The sequence below is a fragment of the Fundulus heteroclitus genome, chromosome 17 (genome assembly GCF_011125445.2).
Source record: "Fundulus heteroclitus isolate FHET01 chromosome 17, MU-UCD_Fhet_4.1, whole genome shotgun sequence".
Lineage (NCBI taxonomy): Eukaryota > Metazoa > Chordata > Actinopteri > Cyprinodontiformes > Fundulidae > Fundulus > Fundulus heteroclitus.
Genome location: NC_046377.1, coordinates 14727398 through 14746860, shown reverse-complemented (window position 1 = coordinate 14746860; position 19463 = coordinate 14727398). Strand labels below are relative to the sequence as shown.

General features: G+C 38.5%; 1 protein-coding gene across 1 annotated transcript in view; it reads right to left on the bottom strand.

Moving 5' to 3' along the window:
• cacna2d1a (calcium channel, voltage-dependent, alpha 2/delta subunit 1a) overlaps window positions 1-19463 on the bottom strand; it is a gene marked incomplete in the record, with an annotated part of 123005 nt that overhangs the window by 4485 nt on the left and 99057 nt on the right. Inside the window, 10 exon segments of the mRNA XM_036149334.1 lie at window positions 2917-2999; window positions 3522-3634; window positions 6053-6179; window positions 7318-7373; window positions 8930-8982; window positions 9979-10131; window positions 17603-17674; window positions 17767-17805; window positions 17888-17955; window positions 18325-18396. Coding sequence (XP_036005227.1) covers window positions 2917-2999; window positions 3522-3634; window positions 6053-6179; window positions 7318-7373; window positions 8930-8982; window positions 9979-10131; window positions 17603-17674; window positions 17767-17805; window positions 17888-17955; window positions 18325-18396 — 836 coding nt within the window.

The following is a 19463-nucleotide window of genomic DNA, read 5'->3' as shown; positions in this document are numbered from 1 at the left end:
ATGTACCGTGTTATGTCCTTATGGAAAAAAACAACAATTTCCAAGCGAGTTAAATGTTATTCTGGTATTTGGTTCATCCTTTCTAAACCTACTTTTATTTTTGGGGTGAAAACTCAGAAAGATCAGTATATATATATATATATATATATATATATATATATATATATATATATATATATATATATATATATATATATATATATATATATATATATAGAGAGAGAGAGAGAGAGAGAGAATTTATATTTACAAACTAATAATTCCAAATATTTTCAATTAATGTTAAGTGTGTAATATAAAAAACTGGTTATGAATTTATGGAAAATATTTATACAGCACTCAGACTTCAAAGAGTGCAATGAAGGGGATGGATGGATGGATGACCCAATGGATAAAAATCTGATGGATGTTAGTGATGGATGTATACATGAACAGGAGGAAGAATGGATAAACTTGATGTATGTCTGGGTGGATAGACAAACTGGATGTATGTATTAGTAAGGATAGATTGACTAATAAATAAAAAAAAACTGGATGGATGGATAAAATGTTTTGAAGTATGGACATACAAAGTCGATGTATGTACAGTAAGATCATATAATACGGGTGCATTGACTGATAAATGGCCAGACTGATAGACAAACTTCATGTACAGTTAAATTCCTAAATACGATATGAAGCTTGTGGGTCAGAATAATCTTTAAATAATCTTTAAGTTATTAAACCTACTTTTTATTAAGCTCACATTTCTGGGTTAAAATGTTTTATATTAGTCTGATTCAAAATCTTTATCTTAGTGTCATGTTTACATTAGCTGTAAGCAAAAAACAAACAAACACCATAGTTAATAGAAATAAAGGCTTGAAAACATTAGTATGTAATTTTTCTTTATAATGTGTTCCACTTAGTGGCTTGAGTTGTTAAAAAAACAAACAAACAAACAAAAAAAAATTCAACCTTCTAATTTATTGAGTTAAACCTGTATGCATGGATGTTCCACAGCTTCTTGAACCGATAAAGACAATACAATGTCTACTACACTGTCACTCACATGCTAATAATTATATGCACACTTAGCTTCTCAGGGAGTGCTTGTTTGGACATTCTTGCAAATTGCACCACTTTTTTAACTCGAACATTTCAACTAACTTGAACATTTACATTTTTGTCATTGACCATTTGCACACTTTTTAGCATCTGTGGGAAAGTTTGTCTGGTCCATTCACCCATTTGCATAGCAAATTTTACATTGTTCTTTAAACTGACTGGTTCCTGTCTTATTTGACTTGAACATTTAAATTTCATCAGATACTGAGGACTATCGCACCCTTTTTAGCAAGAAGTGTTGTTTGGTACGTTCGACTTGAACAGTTTATCTCAATATGCCTCATCTATTAACAGTTGCACAGTGTTTTTCCCCTTTGTGATAAGTATTTCATCTGCTGTACAGATTAACTTTAGCTTTTTTATTGTTTATTTTTGTTTTTGCAGTTTTGAGGGTCTTCTCTATGAATGCTCATTTTTTGTTTTTCTGAAAGTGAATTTTAATTTGCCTCTGTATTATATGCAAATTCTGAGCCAGTGTCTCACCAAAATTTCTTTATGACAATAAAGACTCTTGATTCTTGATGTGTTATAAAATGGATGGATGTTCAAACTTAAATTATGGATGCTTATATCCATGGATGGAAAAACAAACTGTATATGTATTAGGTATGGATAGACTGAGTGTTAAATGGGCAAACTAGATGGATGGATGGATCAACTTGATTTACAGTATGCTGCTATGGTTGGGATGTCTGTTATTCGCATGAACTCCAAGTATAGATCCATCGATGAGAACATTTAGATAATGAAGAAAAAGTCTGAAAATACAAACAATTTTCTATACTACCATCTTTTTTTCTATACTTATTCAAAAGCTGATCCATGAAGCTCCAGACTGTGTGGGAACCCACTAATTTAATAATGTAATGTACAAAGATAGGAATATAGATCCTTTCTATTTTGCTTTTTAATGTTTTAGATGTTAAGTGTTACTTTCTATGACATATCTGCATCAACTGTGGATGAAATTACAGAATGCAAGTTGAAACTTAGTAACTATAGAAATGCCCATTGGGAGTTATCACCCGAATCTGCACTTTCACTCAACTCTGTGGCGAGTTGTAGCCTCTTTCAACAGCTCACAACTTACTCTGGACCTTGATTCACCTTAACTGCTCTCATCTGTCCCATTTCCTGCAGCATCAGACAGCTATAAACCCACTATTTACAGACTACCGCTGTTTAAACTATTTTTGAAATGTGTGCCATTAAAGGAAGGAAGCACATCTATATAAAAAAACAAAAACAAAAAAACAAAATCGTTGTATGCCGGGTTTGTTCTAAAGATTTTCCTCACTTTTGATCTCTTTTACGGAAGCGGATTAGGGCCACTAAAAAATAAAATAAAAAAATCTACTCAATTCTGACTTTTTTCTCAGAATTCTGAGATTAAAGTCAGAATTCGGACTTTTTTCTCAGAATCCTGATGTTTTTCTCAGAATTCTGACTTTTTTCTCTTTCTCCGAATTCTGACTTTAATCTCAGAATTCTGATAAAAAAAGTCAGAATTCTGATAAAAAAAAGTCAGAATTCTGAGAAAAAAAGTCAGAATTCTGAAAAAAAGTCAGAATTCTGAAAAAAAAGTCAGAATTTTGCCTTTAATCTCAGAATTCTGAGAAAAAAGTCAGAATTCTGAGAAAAAAGTCAGAATTGAGTATGTTTTTTTGAGTGGCCCTAATCCTCTTCCGTACACTTTTTTGGAAAACATTTATGAAAAATATGTGTAACAAAGAAATACTGTTGAAGAGAAAAATACATTGCTCATTGATCTCATGTAAAAGTAATCCACGCATAATAAAAGTAACTTACGTGCTCCGTTTTATCGAAACAAACTGCAGGGCCTTTCCTGTAGCGAGGCCTGAGAGCCATTTCGCAGGGATTTGGCCCATTGGCTGGGAAAGTCAAATAAGAAACCATAACAACTAAAGATTCAGCAAAAAATCATCAATTTCTTCAGATGGAAAGCTCTGATTACAACCCAATAACGTAAAAAGAACATTAAATATTTAAAACATGTGGCTCTCAAGCCGATTGCTCAATACCTCCATGACGTGGCAGTCGTTTTCAACTCTATTGGGTTTTCCAAGAAGCTACGTCTATAATTGACTGCAGGCTTGTGTGTTTGAAAGAGCATCATAGATTTGTTTGTAAGCTACTCGGCAGACTGATCACACAGAGCCATGTGCGATACAGACACAGACAAAAGGCAGGGAAATACGAAGTCTGTGCCAATTTGTTAAAAGCAGCTATAGCGGAAATTATTTTACTCTTTATTATGGTTACTGCATCTGCTAATCCATAACAGTATTCACACATGATTGTCTTTACAAAAATCAAACTTTTTAAACATTTGTCTACTGAATCAAGTGCATAAATTCTCTGCTACATAATAAAAAGTTTGTGCAAAAGGATACATTGCTGTTCATCCTGTCTTAATTTCCCAAAGCAACTTGATTGGCTGTCTGGTTGTCTGTCACTAATGATAAACACCAGGTTCGTATTGGGCACCTTTTCAGCTAGGTATTGCCTAAAAAAAGGAAGACAAACACAAGAGACATGAGAGCAGTTTGCCAGAAAATATACAGTTTTACTGAAACCTGGTCAGAGGAGATGCAGGAAGTTGAATATTTGAACCAAATGGATACAGAGGAAGATTCACGGATAGTTCTTTACAACTTTTTTCTGCATTAATGACAAATTCTAACTAAGCAGAAACCCTTACTATGTCAGCTCCATGTATTAAACACCAGAATCCACATTAATAGTGGTTCAGACATGGCTAAAAACAAACATGCATTGAGCCAATTTCTTAGATGACCTTGACATGCATAGTGCCTTGCAAAAAATAAATAAATAAATATGGAACTTAGAAAAAAAAACCAGACTACATATTTGACCTTTTCGCATTATGTCATGTTAGAACCATAGACTTTGACCTGTTATTTTGTATAAGTGGCCAACACAAAGTAGTGTAATAATTGGGAAACAGAAGGCAAACAGTGCAATATCCCCTTTTCCATTGAAAGCCCCAGGATTTTTGTGTTCTAACCCAATGACATATGGGAAGTTGTGATGAAAAACTGCAGTACTACTCCGGTCCAGCAGGTGGCAGCAAGAACAGGTCGGCGGTCAAACAGACAAAGGCAGAGAAGCTTTATCAGTATCCTGCCGCTCATCTCAGTTCCAGAGAAACAGGAGGACAACGTGTAACGGATGGCGTTACATCTCCTTAGCCCCTTTTAAATTGCCTCCAACCCCATTTCTCAATGTCTTCTACTCCTGTTGGTATAAATGCATAAAAATAAAGCACAGCTTCTTTCTGCCTGGGGAACGCTGGGACAGCAGTTGTGTGACACAAGTGGAGGGGAGACTGATCTTAAGCTCTTTATGAGTATACTTTTTCCTCAGACATGGCTCGAACGATTGAAAACGTTTTTTTTTTTAATAAAGTATCGCAGACTTTTGATCATAGAAAAATAATTTTTTTGTAGGTCTCCTTCTCTTTCTCTGCCACAGAAAGCGAGCCTGTTCCACATGCGCGTGCACACACACACATACACACACAGTGGCAAAATAGTTTATAATTAACTCAAAATGCCCAAAACATTCAGACAAGATTTTCCCCTTTGATATCTGTCATGCGCAGAAATTCCCCACTAACTTAGTAAACGCGTTATCGTGACTTTTCAGCTGCGACGAACATGATGCAGTCTGCGGGAAATCACAGACAGTCTAGCCGAGTAATAACGCTGCAGGAATGGCCGTAGCACTGCAGTCTCCCTGGTTAGACCGAAGTGGTCAGCGGGTCTCTGCTGCTCCTGACAAGTCTGAGCAGAATTAAAATTGGCTCAATCCTGATGAGCTGACAGCACAGATGACGTTTGGAGGTGCACTTTCTCACCTAAAATCATAATAAAACTACTTTTTGTAATAAAGGTTAAAAAAATAATTGCTAGGTTTGTAAACTCATCTCCTTGCTGCTCCTTAATGCACCCTTGTGGCCGACATTTTTCTTGCTGTACGTTACCCCATCTCAACAATCCCAGAGAAACGGACCAAAGTACTGGGTGGCTTCAGGGAAAGCCCCAGGAAAGTAAAGTGTGGGGAAAGTGAAATTAGTCAGATAAATGTGTATGGAAACGCTACCCGTGATATGCAAAGCCCCAGGCTTTTGAGGTGCAATGGAAAAAGGGGCTAATGTTAACATATTTGTTTTACTGCTAGAAACAACCTTTGCTCTAACTGTAAATTTTTTAGGGATACGTCTATCAGCTACGGGTATCTAGAGACCAAATGTTTTGGCAAATCTTCCTTGCAAATCTTGCCACTCTTTCCCAAAGGCTAGATTTGTAACGTCCTTTACAACTAGTTGTACAGTCAATAGATTCTCCCACATGAGCTTTGGGTTTCTGCACCTCCTCCAGATTAACCAAAGACTTATTGACTGTTATGAATGACTGCTTGTATTAATACCACTGTTCTTGCTCAGCTTATCAGTGGATATGGATGACCATGTCTTGACAAGTTTGCGGGTCTGCTATGCGCTTTCCATTTTTGGATGATGGCTTGAACTTCAAGATGCAACAGGTGTCTTTTTAAAACAGTATATAAGTGAACAATATTTCCTAATTAGTTGGGTTCTGAAGGCAACTTGCTGCGTTAGTATTTATGCTAATGTACCAGAGTAACGCTAACTATAAGGAACACAATTTTACTTTTAACAACAAACATGAAAAGGTTTAGGCCATATAAATAGTTTTGCAAGGCACTACATTAAAATCTGGAAAAGTTTTAAATAAATGCTGACATGATTTCTGCTTCTTAGCATACAGGTTTTTCCTCTCACTGAAGAGTGAAACTTCATTTTCCAAATGCAAACTCAACCTCAGTGCAACTCAAAAGGAAACTATGGAGAAGATCATAGATGTCTTGTGGGACACTTTACCTGGTGAAGTTGGCACACTCGAATGAGCCTCCAAAGGACGACTCATCGTTCTCAAAGAAGTACTGAGTTTGCTCTGTGATGCACACCTCCTTACTCATTGCATCAGACATTTTATCGTCCATTTCAGCTGTAGGGTGATTTGAAAGCATTTTGAGATTAGACTTTATTTGTATCAACAATAAACCATATATAATCACCTTAGATAACACATCTAGCCAAATAAATCTTGAAACCCTAACTCCAATTTTTGAGATACAGTAGATTCTAGATGTTTCTGGTGGTGGTGAAGGAACCCTTGGTAGAGATGTATTAAATGCCTTTAAAAAAATTACATTTCATTTTAAAATAATCTCACACATTTTACAAAAATCTAAATCTTAAAATTGAGACCATTTGTTATGTGTGTGGGGGGAATGTATGTTCAGAAATAATATTTTTATTTTATTTACAATTCTGTGCTGGCACATCTCTGGTCCGCTTAAATGGCAGAGTAGGTCAGAAAGTTATATGAATGGCAATAGTTGCAAAAGTTACCCAAGGAGTATAGTTTCCCTGTGAATTCTGATTTCTATAGCAAAGATTTAATTTTCTAAAGACAAATAGGCTGCATTTCCTTACACCAAAACCATGTTCACAACAATTAAGAGCAAGTTTACAAAAATAGAAACAGGTCCTTCCTCCAAAGCAGACTGATCATCTGCCTGCAAAATTGGGTTATGACATTTATTTTAAATGGCAACAGCATCCTCAAATGCCAACATTTCAAACCTCTTTTATATTAAACCAAAATTGCATCCATATGGCAGGAAAAGGAATAAATCCTACAAGGGAACATCTTCATCACAAAACAGACAAGACTGTTCTTTGAGCTTTGTTTTGAAGCCGTTTGTGATCTGTTGTTTCTAATACTTCATTTGTATCCACGGGAGATACACAGAAACACAGCCACCCATGTGTCTGCTTAACATGTGCAACATCTGAGTTTCCCCAAAGAGGAGGCTTTGATGGTTTTCACACAGTTTAACCTTTACAAAAAATGTGAAAAAGTTTAAGGCCTGGTAATACTTTTGCCCAAAAAAGGAGAATTTGACTGTTTCTACAAACCAGGTGAGTGCTGTGCCACAGTCTGTCTGTAAGCTCCAAAATCAATTTTACAAAAAACTTAAAACGTACATTTCAAGTTAAGGAGGACATTTAAAAAGTGCATAAAAATTAAATCATTGTAAAATCTCAGTTATCTTTGGGTAAAATTAGAGAGTGCTCACCTGCATCTAGAAAATTTGGGAAGGTGATGCTGACCAGCAACTGTTGCACAATAGACCTAAACACAAAAACAGTTTCCAGAGGAAGAAATAACACTAAACAATCAAAATATCTAAAACAATTGTGATGTCATCAAGTTAACTTATTTCAGTAATCCAATTTAAAAAGTGACCCTGGTGTATAGATTCATTGCAAACAGAGGGATGCACACAATTTCCTCGATTTTAAGGAGATAAAACAGAAGCCATTGTTTTCTGTCTCAAAAGCTCAGCCTCGAACTATAGAATTGACAAGGCCCGAGACTAAAAGCTAAAAACAGCATGGAAACAAAACTAGCTGCAGTTAAAGACTCAGACCTACATTTTAACATCCACTTAAAGTAAATCATTAAATCAACAGAATAATGGGTTTCCTGTCAAAACAGGCTTGGCTAGATTATATGAATGCTGTCTATACAGGTCTCCATGAAAACAATGAAAGAAATCAGGCAGTTGCAGTTCATCCTAATTGTTGCTGCAAGAGTTCTGACTCCAACAGGAAAAACAGCAAATTACTAGTCCTTAAATCGCTGCACTGACTCCCTGTTTTGAAAGAATGACGTTTAAAATCTTCTTCTTGGTCTGTAAAGCACTGAGCAGTTTTAGTCCTCAGTACATTGAAGTCATCAGATGCTGGTTGTTCTGTGTTCCAAGAAGCCAACAAGCTGAGGCTGCGTTTAGTTTTTCTGGTCAAACAAACTCCCTGAAAACCTAAAATGGGCAGAAACTGTTGACTCCTTTTAATCGGTACAGAGAACTTCGCTGTTTCCCGTCCAGTTCGGTAAAGGTTATTATCTTATAATTTCACCGTTACTTAACTAGTTACATAATGAATATTTCAGCCTTCTTTTCTTTTTATATACTGCTTTACTTCTTTAATTTTTCTGCAAAGCTCTTGGAATTATAGAAATTCTGCCGTACAAGTTAGCTTGCCTTGCTTTTTATTTTATTAGTCATATGATCAAATTTTCTGGAACTATAGAGGCAATAACTGTGAAAATTGCAATAAACAATTGACCTATATGACTTTGTAATGAATCTATATCAATTGTTTTTTGTTAATTTAATGACTAAAATAAAAAAGATGACATTCTTATTTATTGGGATTCACATGAACATTATAACAGATACCGTGTTATCTGCGCAAATAAAAGCAAATCCAAAAAAAACAAAACAACTAGGAACACGAGCGACTCAACGGATCGATTGCATCTTACTCTAATTAAAAACATATGTGGGCTCTGACGGTGAGTATAGCCGCACCGTCTTTGGCCTTCAAATGCAGCTTTACAGTACACATTGTAATGCAAACTGGTGATGACATCAAGACAGTGGGACTGAGCATAAATCAGCGGAAGATTTTGAGGAATGTTAACCATCTTGGGAACAATTTATCTATTAAACAGATGCTATACTGTATGTGCATGTTGGAGGAACATTTCCTTGCCTGCTTTTCATTAAAAACTGGACTGAAGGATTTACAACGCTGGCTTGAAGATATTTGAATTAGTAGGTAAAAAGGGGGTGTAATGTAATTGCATCCATATTAGAAAAAATAAACTACAAAATGACTCACCAGGCTGCAGCTGTCGCCCACCATCCCATATTCAACATATCTGCTATTGTGGGCTAGAAGAGACGCAGGAAAATAAATAGATATAAAAAAGAAAAATCAGAGAATGACGAGTTTAACAAATCATCTCAAGCACATCCTGTTTATTTTCACAGTGGCTGCATAGTGCTCAGATTTACAAGGCACAAATACCAACAGGCCCTGCCAAAGATTTTTATTTTTCTTCTCTGAGGAAATAAGAACACAGTCCTCCTCAACAGATGCACGAGTAAATATGCAAACAAAGCACCAGCAGGAAAACAAAGTAGCCAATGGTTGGAGTGAAAGAGCCAACATGCCGCTTTGATTAGGGCTAGCATGCGAGGGCCTTGTTTTGGAGAGTCGCCGCCGTATTCCTGCTTTCCAGTTGATGGCGGGATGAGTCATCAAGGAGCTTTTTAAACCGACCGTGTTAGAGGCATCACTGGCCGCTGACGGGGTCTTTGATCTGTGGACACCGGCGCCTTTCATCCCATCCTGATCAATCAAGTGTTTCGTACACATTCGAGTTCAGGCTGGGAAATGGCATGCAATTTGTAAATACTTCCAACACTTATCTTCACTTTGCGGGTTGCAGCTTTTGTCTAAACCTTTAAGCATCCAGACCGACCCGTATATTGCCGGGATCTCTGCATGCAATCTGCACCATTCCCCTCAAATTGTGCGTTCGGTACGTGATGTAAAGCAGTACCTGTTTCTGCATTTCTCCATGTGTTACTCAAACACATTAAACCACCTAATCTTGTTACTGTTACAGCAACTCCCACTCTAACAATTTCTCCATGTTCCTCAACTCCCCCTCCATCCCCTCATCTGCTATTTCCAGATTTATGGCTCCCTGGTGACTGAAGGCCGTTGTGTGTGAGCAAGTAGATATAAGTTCAAATGGCTATATTTGCATTCATCCCCCTGTTCATGCGGGCAAATGAGTAAAAGTACATGTATGGGTGTGGAAAGGTGTGAACATGAATGTGTGCATTTTGCGTGGACAGTCTCTGGCTTGTGTAACTCACCACATAGATGGATCGCAGGCCTGCAGCTGCCTTGCTCTCTCTCTTGGGCTCACAGAGAGACTGGTAGTCGTAGGTGCTCTTGGAGGTGAAAAGCGACGAGTTGACCAGAGTTCTCATGAGGTCAGGGTCGATGACACCAAAGAAACAGCCGATCTACGGTTGGGAAGAGGGAGAACACGTTTCCTTTAGTCCTTTGGTTCACTTTCGGTAGAGGGTTCATGGTTCATGACATCAGATTTAAAAAAAAAGAAGAAACCTGATTCCAAACAAAAACTGAGAGCAACAGGCTGGAAATTTGCCTCAGGCCCAGAGGGAAAGCTCCCTGGTGTGTGACTGCGTGACCTAAAAACTTCATAGGGGGAACGATTTCAGTAAAAAAGGCCAATAGATGTTTTGGAATGAGAAATAAAACTCTATAAAATACACCTTGTAGAAGCATGTGTTTTTTCCCCCTCATTGTTACTTTAAAAAAAAAATCATAATCTCTGAACTTATCAAGATTTTATCACAATAGAACAAGACACTTGAATTGTATTTCACTGGTATTATGTGCGATAGACCAAAACACAAAGTTGTGAATAATTATGAAGTGGAAACAATTTTCCATTTTTTAAATACAAATGAAAATGAGAACAGTGTATGCGTGTGCTTTTGTTTTTAGCCTCATCTGCAGCTCCATTGTATGTCCCTGCTGAAGAAAATGGATGCCCTTAGCATGACTCTGCCACCACTATTCCCTGTAGAGATCTTGTGCCATACATGGTTTTGTATAAAGGGGAAAAAGTCCCCCCGAATGTTTACATCCTGCGTTCCTTAAATGGCTGGTGGCAAACTACAAATGGGACTTCCTTTGGCTTTTTCAATAGCTACGTTTACATGGACAAAAGTGATCAGAATAAACGGCCGGCCGGAATAAAACAGTGTCATGTAGACATGGCAATATGAATATGATGTTAGGATTAAGCTCAATCAGAATTAAATTGTAATCCGAATGAGAGGGTTGGTTTATGGCGGTTAATAATCCGATCAACGTGCATGAAGCTCAAGTTATTCCGAATGTGGCAAACTGACCACAGACTACCCATGTGTGTCGGGAAGCAAAACTATCGATACATTTCTGTTCGAAAAAATAAAAGAGCTCAAAACTGTTGCCTACTCAGTAACCTTTCAACTATATTTAGAACAGTGTGCAAGTCCAGCCTGGGCGCTCGGAAGACAAACAAAGACGTGTTGTGCTGCTTTGTTTACGATTTTTGTGATTTAGCAAAGCAGGAAGTACTCCTGTGTTTTTTAAGGGGGGGGGGGGTGATACCTGCGCATGTCAGAGTGGTTATATTCTGAATAAAGCCAGGTGCATACACATGGACATTCTGATCAGATTAATTGTTTGTGTGCTCATATAAACGTTACAATCCGATTATTTAATCCAAATACATTTTATTCCAATCGTGGAATGTTTGTGCATGTAAATATGGCTACTGATGGTTTTCGTCTTGCCACACTTGCTTATGTGGCATTTGTGGAGTGCATGAGTACTACCTGTTCTGTCACATGCTGTGCATACAGATCAGTTTTGGTCATAGTCAGTAGTGGTTTTGGGCCAGATGGATCATATTAGCGAGGGGAGATTGCTCATCTACGGGTGGGGGAATCGCTACAGCTGTTCGTCCATTGTCTTCTGCTCATCAGGAATTGGATTCTAGGAGAAACAGGTTCAGTATGTAGGTGGGTGGGCGTGAATTAGGGAGCACTTGGAGAAATAAAACATGTTTTCCTCCAAACAACTCTTTACAGCTTATTTGCATGTCCAGTTAATGGAAAGTTGTTGCAATATAAGCAGTACAATAACTATATATTAACACCCTGTGGCTTGCAAATTATGCTGAATTTGGTGTCTGATTCTTTAAGGATTTTTAAACTTTCCAAATTATAGTAAGAATCTCCTCATGAAGAATTGAGAGGGTTGCCCAGCGCTCCACTCTTACAAGAACCTTCACCGCATATACTGCCTTACAAGAGTATTCATCAAGCTTGACCACAAACTCCAATGGTGTTTTATTGGGACTTTATGTTATGGAGAAGCACAAGGCAGAATGTAATTGTAGTCTCTGACAGGTTTTCTCCCAGGATTGCTTGTGTATTTGTATTGGAAGTGTATATATGTGCATTTGTGTTCCAGTTAGCTCCATATTGTTACTCTGACCAGCTCGCCAGTCACCAGGGTGAAGGGAAGCCTCCCTTCAGCACGACGCTGTCATGTTTCACAGGCTCTCTTTCAATAATAGCTTTCTTCTTGGAGCCCTTCAACACAGCTCAGGTCTGTTGAGTGCAGGATTATACAGTTCTTCTGAGACTCACCCATCCGAGAAGCTCTGCAGGTCCTCCAGAGTTACCATGAGCCTTGTGGCTACTTCCTTAACTATCCCTCTCTTCACCCTGCCTGTCAGTTCAGGTGGGTCAAACTTTTGTAGATATGCCATCCTCTTTCTATTTTGGGATGAGAAATCTGTGAGATGTTTGAAGCTAAGGTTATTCTTTTAGAAATAAATATGCACCTGTTTCCTTCTAGTTTTACAACTCAGCACAACTTTAGTTTATGACAAAGAATCCCAGTTGAAAAAATGCAGTTTCTTAGTTCTAACATGATAAAAATGTTAAAAAGTTCTGGAGTTGTGAATATTTCTGTAAGACGACGTATATACAAAGTGCTTGGACAGTGATTTCACAGACACTCGAACCAGGATGACAGACTTCATTACAATATGGTGAAAACAGTCCATCAGGCAGCTGTAATCTCAGAGGTGTGACATGACCGCGTGCTTGGAAGTGTTTAAGTACTCGTGTATCCAGGTGGGAGCTCTCACATACAGTAAGTATCTTGTTCCACATGTGCTTGAATGCATGTGTGAGCACTTTAGGAAATGCAAACTATCCTTTTCCTTCCACTTTGTAGGGTCACTGTTAACAAGCGGCCCCTCCACACAAGCTTTCCACTTTCTAGCCAAACGATATATAAATCTTCCAATCTGAAAGGTAACGAGAGCCTTCTCCTCTTTCTCACAAAGTAACCGAAAATAATGAATTAACAGTCTCAGCCTTGCCGGCTGCAGACTCCCCAAGGGTTCTTAGGAGTATGAAAAGGAATGAGCTGGGGAGAGAAAGTCATAAAGAGGGAAAGAAGTTTTGCTCCTTGAGGAAATATGATTGAGCGTGCACAGCCTTTTACAAACAAGCCTGCTGGCTTTTTAGTATGGCTGCCAAACATCAGAGGACAGCTGATTTATCCAACACACACCCAGCTCTGATTAGGATGGAGTCAAAGCTGCATGAAAAAAAACTGAATAAAGAAAATTTACTCAAATGACATCAGGGCTCCACTGTTAGCATTTAGCACAAGAGAACAGGGGTGTTGTCTGAATGCTTTCTGTGGCTAGGTCTGTGTGTATGGAGGAACCATGAAATGATGGGTAAAATTTAATTTAAGAGGCTTTATTTGTAGAAATATTATGACAGACTAAACAACATTTACATCAGAGATCAAATCAGAATAGAAAGAGACGTTAGCCGGAACATAAGATGACTGGGTCAGCTGTCCCAGGCCCAAGGTGGGTGGGGGTGGAACAGAAATTTTGACCTCCAGCCCTGAAATTATGGCCAAGAAAATCTTTTTTTCAATATAAGCCTTTTTGCTTATGCAGTAGTGGGAAAAGCTACAGGCATTATAGTTAGAGCAGGTCTGACAGGTAATGTTTGAAAGTGGGCTAAACATTTGTGGCTGCGCTGTTTAGTAACTTGTCTTAGACTGATGCCACTACCAGGCATGTCTTCACCGCTGCAAATTAACATCAGATTTGTTGATGGAAGTAAGGACTGAATGTAGAATTTCATCTGCTAAATGAAGGCTTGGTCAATAGCATTTGCAGAAGCCTCAAATTTTTAAATTATACTTGGGAACTTGACATAAAACTGATATTTATGCTATAATTTTATATAACTGGACATGCATATGTCAAATAAATAATAAAATCTGTCTTTATCGAAACTGATGAGGCCATTGTTAGATAAAAGTTCTGAAAAAGGTGGCCTGCCCTCTCCAGGTTGTGTGTGTGTGTGTGTGTGTGTGTGTGTGTGTGTGTGTGTGTGTGTGTGTGTGTGTGGGGGGGGGTTCTTGCCTCAAATGGAGGAGTTTAAGTGTCTTGGGGCTTTGCTCACAAGTAAGAGGAGGATGGAGCAGGAGATCGACAGAAGGATTGGGGTTGCCGCTGCAGTAATGCATACGCTGCACCGGTCTGTTGTGGACCAGAACAGAGAGCTAAACTGAAAAGGCTTAGCTCTTGATTTACCAATCGGTTTATGATCCTACCCTCACCTGTGGTCATGAAATTTGGGTCATGACCCAAAACAATGAGATCTCGGATAAAAACGGCTGAAATGAGCTACCGCAGTAGGGTGGCAGGGCACTCCCTTGGAGATAGGATGAGGATCTCAACCATTCAGGAGGTGCTCGGAGTAGAGATGCTCACTCCTCCACGTCAAGAGGAGTCAGCTGAGGGGACTCAGGCATTTGTTCTGGATGCCTTGTTTGGGAGGTGATCCAAGCATGTCCCACCAAAAGGGAGTTTCTGGGGAGAAGGAAGTCTGGGCATCCCTCTTTAGTCGGCTGCCCCCATTATCCGGTCTCAGATAAGTGGAAGACGGCAAGTACCAGGTAATCTAAATTAACTCAAAAATAAATTTTTAAAATGTATTATATCTTTACTATTGCTTTGAAATATGCGCTATACTACATTGCCAAAGGTATTGACTAACCCGTCCAAATAATCAAAATAAGGTGTTCCAATGACTTCCACGGCCACAAGGTGTTTAAAACCAAGCAACTGGGCATTAAAATGCAAACATTCACAAATGTTTCTACAAACATTTGTGAAAGAAAAAAATGCTCTCAGGAACTCAGTGAATTTCAGTGTGGTACACTGCAAAAAGGGAACTAAAAGTAAATACGATTTTCTTGTAATTAGTAAAAAAAACTTCTTGATTTGAGCAGCTAAATAAGACTATTTGCCAATGGAATGATTATTTTTACCCTTAACATAAGATAATTGGATATCCTGCACTTGAAATAGGATGATGGAGATACATTGTTCTTAATTTAAGTGCAAAATTCTCCTTCCATGGCCAAATACACTTATTTAGCTGCTCAAATCAAGGACAAATGCACTCATTTCAAGAAAATGTTACTTACTTTTAGTTCCCTTTTTGCAGTGTACTGTGATAGTCCAGTCTAAATCCTTCTAAATATTTCACAGCCAGCTGTCAGTGGTATTATAACAAAGTTGAAGCAATTGGGAACAACAGTAACTCAGCTATGAAGTGGTAGGACACAAACTGACAGAGCATGGACAGTGGATGCTGAGGTGCATAGTGTGCAGAGGTCAGCAACTTTCTGCAGTCAATCACTGCAGACCTTCAAACTTCATGTGGCCTTCAGATGAGCTCAGGGACAGAATATGGAGAGCTTCCTGAAGTGGGTCTCCATGGCCGAGCAGCTGCATCCAAGCCATACATCACCGAGACCAAAGCAAAGCGTCGGATGCAGTGGTGTAAAGCATGACGCCACTGGACTCCAAAGCAGTGGAGGCGGGTTCTCTTCAGTGAAAAATCACTCTGCTCCATCTGGAAATCTGATGGATGAGTCTGGGTTCGGTGGTTGCCAGGGAAACAGTACCAATTGTAATGTTTGGTGGATGGGGGTATTCTGGTGTGGGGTTGTTTTTCAGGGGCTGGACTCGGACCCTTAGTTCCAGTGAAACTCTGAAAGCTTCAGCATTCCAAGAAATTTTGGACGTCATAATGAGCTCAATGGTTCAAGAATGGGATGTCACTTAATTTCATATGTGAGTCAAGGCAGGTGAGCAAATACTTTTGGCAATAGACTGTGTTCATATTTTACCTCATGGTCATGTGGTGCAGAGCATCATGAATTTATTTTAGCACTCAACCTTACAAAGAAGAAAAAAAAAATCAGTGGGGAAAAATACTACAGAAAAGGGGATTGGTCTGCAGCTGAGTTTCTGAGCATTTTAACCCTTTATTGGGACAGTAGCAGTTTGAAGGGGAGAGAAGGAAAGACAAATAAGAGATATGATTAATCACATCTTTAAGAATAGAATAATAGAATAGAAATACTTTTATTGTGCCACAATATGGATATTCAGGGGGAAAAAGTAAAATTGTGTTATTAATTGATAATACTGCATATTCAGGTGAAATGGTAAAAAATTCATTCCCAGTTAATGCCGTGGAGCGGCCTCTGAGAGAGTAGGGTGGGTAGGGGGGATGCCAATTTATTTTATGATTTTTATAAGAAAATCACCATGGACACACTTATAAGCATTCCACATTCTGCACAATTTTCCTTTTGCAAAGTCCTAACCCTAAAATGGCAACAGGAAGTAAAATTTTATATTTGATAAACCCTCTTTAAAGGGGACATGCAAAATCCACTTTTTAGCCCTTAAATTAATTTCCTTGTGTACTCTAGGAGTCTCTAGAAGTGCAAAAAAATTGACTGTAGTCTGTCCAGGTGCTGTGTAGATATCTTTATATTCTGTTTGGGTCATATTTTTCAAGCCATTCAGCTTTCTCTGGTTTAATTTTTTTTGGGATTTTTCGCAGCTCTAGTGGCTCGCTTTTTAACACAGTGGGCTGACAGGAAGAGGGGGAGAGACATGCGGCAAAGGACACCGGGTCGGAGTTGAACCCGGGTCGACCGCGTCGAGGACCAAGGAATCTGTACATGTTTTTTTTTAACTATTACGTCCCAGTATTTGCTACTTGTTTAGAGCTGCTAAACAATCTCATGGACTTCCGGATGTTTTTATTTCTCAGGGTGATTTTGTAGTCCAAGCTGAAAAGATGCCGAAGCTACAAGTGGATAAGTGCAAATGTACAATTGTTCATTACACCATTCCCCAGCATACTACTAAAATGGCTGATCAGGGTGGAGTGGACTGCTCTGCAAACTGGAGGGGTCGGGGTGTGAAGTGCCTCCTTACGGTTTAAAGAGACGGCACCAAAAGGAGTTGCTCTCAGGTGCATTAATGAGGAATACAGAACAAAGCATTGCAGTTCTACTTTACATAGTCCACGACTGAATGCTTTCAAATTTGAAAAGGAAGAATTGAAAAGCATGATACAGCCCCTTTAATAGGGTAATACTGTAAATGGTGAACAGGTCAATTTGGATGCTTTGTGTATACAGGTGTATTTTATGGGCAAGTAAGTATGTGGATTTTTGTGGATTTTTTTTAAAATAATTTGTAACTAAAATCCCAAAATAAAAACTGAAATGCATTTCCAGCATGAGCTGGACTTGACTATACTGAAAACAATATCTTGATTACAGCCAAAATGAAATTAAACATTCTAAAAATGCTGTAATACTGATATTTCAATAGAGATTTAGTCAAACGCATCAAACTGATAGTTGGATCAGGCTTCAAGGCCTTTAATGGTGCTTTGGAGCTTCTAAACGTCTGGAAAAGTAAGCAATTATATGTTTGAGCTAACTTTGTGTTCACAGATTAGATGTCAAGCTATTCTGGACTAGAGTATAGAGGCCCACCTGAGTAACATGGTTCTCCTGATTGGACATCACAAGGAATCCTCCGTCATCCAAGACGACGCAGTCTATGTACTGAAATCACACAGAAATAATTACATAGATGCTTCACTTTGTTTTAAATATCAATAAATAATTTAATACAATAAAATAATAACCCCTCTTACCGGATCACCTCTCTTACAGCCACAGATTTCATCCTTGCACTTTAAACAGAAAAATTAAAAAGGGTCAAAAATTGACACTGAGCTTCACTCGTGTGTTTCATGCTGATAAACATCTACTTACATTCATCCTATATGTGATGTTGATGAAGCTCTCCATCCACGCATAAATGTCCAGCTTCACACCAACAACTGAGCAAAAAAAAAAAAAAAAAAAAAAAAAAGAAGAGACACTCGACATGAAATCCAGACATCCTAGATCATACTGGTCCTCTGAGTCAACTTTACACTCTGAACCCAGAAAATTAAACTTGGCTAAAGATCACAGGCGATGAGACGACTCAGAATGTGGTTTGTGTATGTAGGCTTTTGCCTGAGAGAGCAGGGAGCAGCAGATGAACGAGGGGTGGCGGTTATGAAGTAAGAGGGTTGTGACTGTGGATGATAAACCTGTGAGGTATAAAGGTTTGAGGGTTGCTAATGTAGGCGTGTAACGAGAGGCACTGCTGTAAGTAGGCAGTCAGGTTAAAAATTAGGTTCAAACTTTAGAATGGCTCTTACCAGCTGGTTTGAGTGTAATGTTGTCAATCTCAAGCTTTACTGCTCTGCTCACGAGGACATCTGTATCACTTTCTGCATGAACAAGACAGAAAATTTTTATTTTTTATACGTGTCTTTTAGAAATCAACCCTGCAAATATAATACCTTTTTTCAAGTAGTCATACCCACTAAACCTTTTCATATTTTGTCATGTTACAACCATTCATTTCAATGTGTTTGGCTGAGATTTTATATAATAAACCAGCACAAGGTTGCATAATTGTGAAGTAACATAAGAAGAAGAATGGTTTTCAGGGTTTTTCTAAATTAAAACAAGAAAAAAAAGCATGTTATAGAAAGATGTTCAGACTGACTCCATCAGCACTTTGTAAGATTCTTAAAGCTTTTCTACTAGCATTGCACGGTCTCCTTTGCAAAATAGACCACACTCATTCCAACTGAACTGATTTTGCCTGCTTTCAACCTTGCCATTAGCTATGTTTACATGGACAAAAGTAATACTGATACAGGGCCTATTGGAATAAAAAAGCGTCAAGTAAACAAGACAATTGGAATGTTGTGATTGGATTAAGCTCAATCGGAATTAAATTGTAATCCGAATGAGAGGGGTGGTTTTTGTTGTTCAGCAAAGACGGAAGTTCTTTTTCTTCTGTGTTCTTCTTTTAGGGGAATTTGATAGAATAGAATTCAATTTTATTGTCAATGCACTGTCACAAGTACAAGCAACGAAATGTGGTGTCTCTGCTTTTAACCCATCCCCTTGCGGAGCAGTGGGCTGCCACTGTGCTGCGCCCGGGGAGCAATCTAGGGTTAAGGGTCTTGCTCAGGGACCCAGAGTGCAGGCACTGGGGATCGAACCAGGTACTTGCATCCTTCTCTGAGTGCAAGCGCGTTGCTCTAACCACTAGGCCAGCACTCTGCGTAAGTCAGAGGGGTTATATTCTGAATAAAGTCAGGTGCATATACACACACATTATGGTCAGATTACATGATTCTGTGCCCATATAAACGATACGATCCGATTATTTAATCCAAAAACATTTTAATCCGATCGTGAAATTTTGTGCATGTAAACATAGCTACTGATTCTCAATTGGATGTAGGTCTGGACTTTGACTGGACCGTTCTAGTATTTAAAT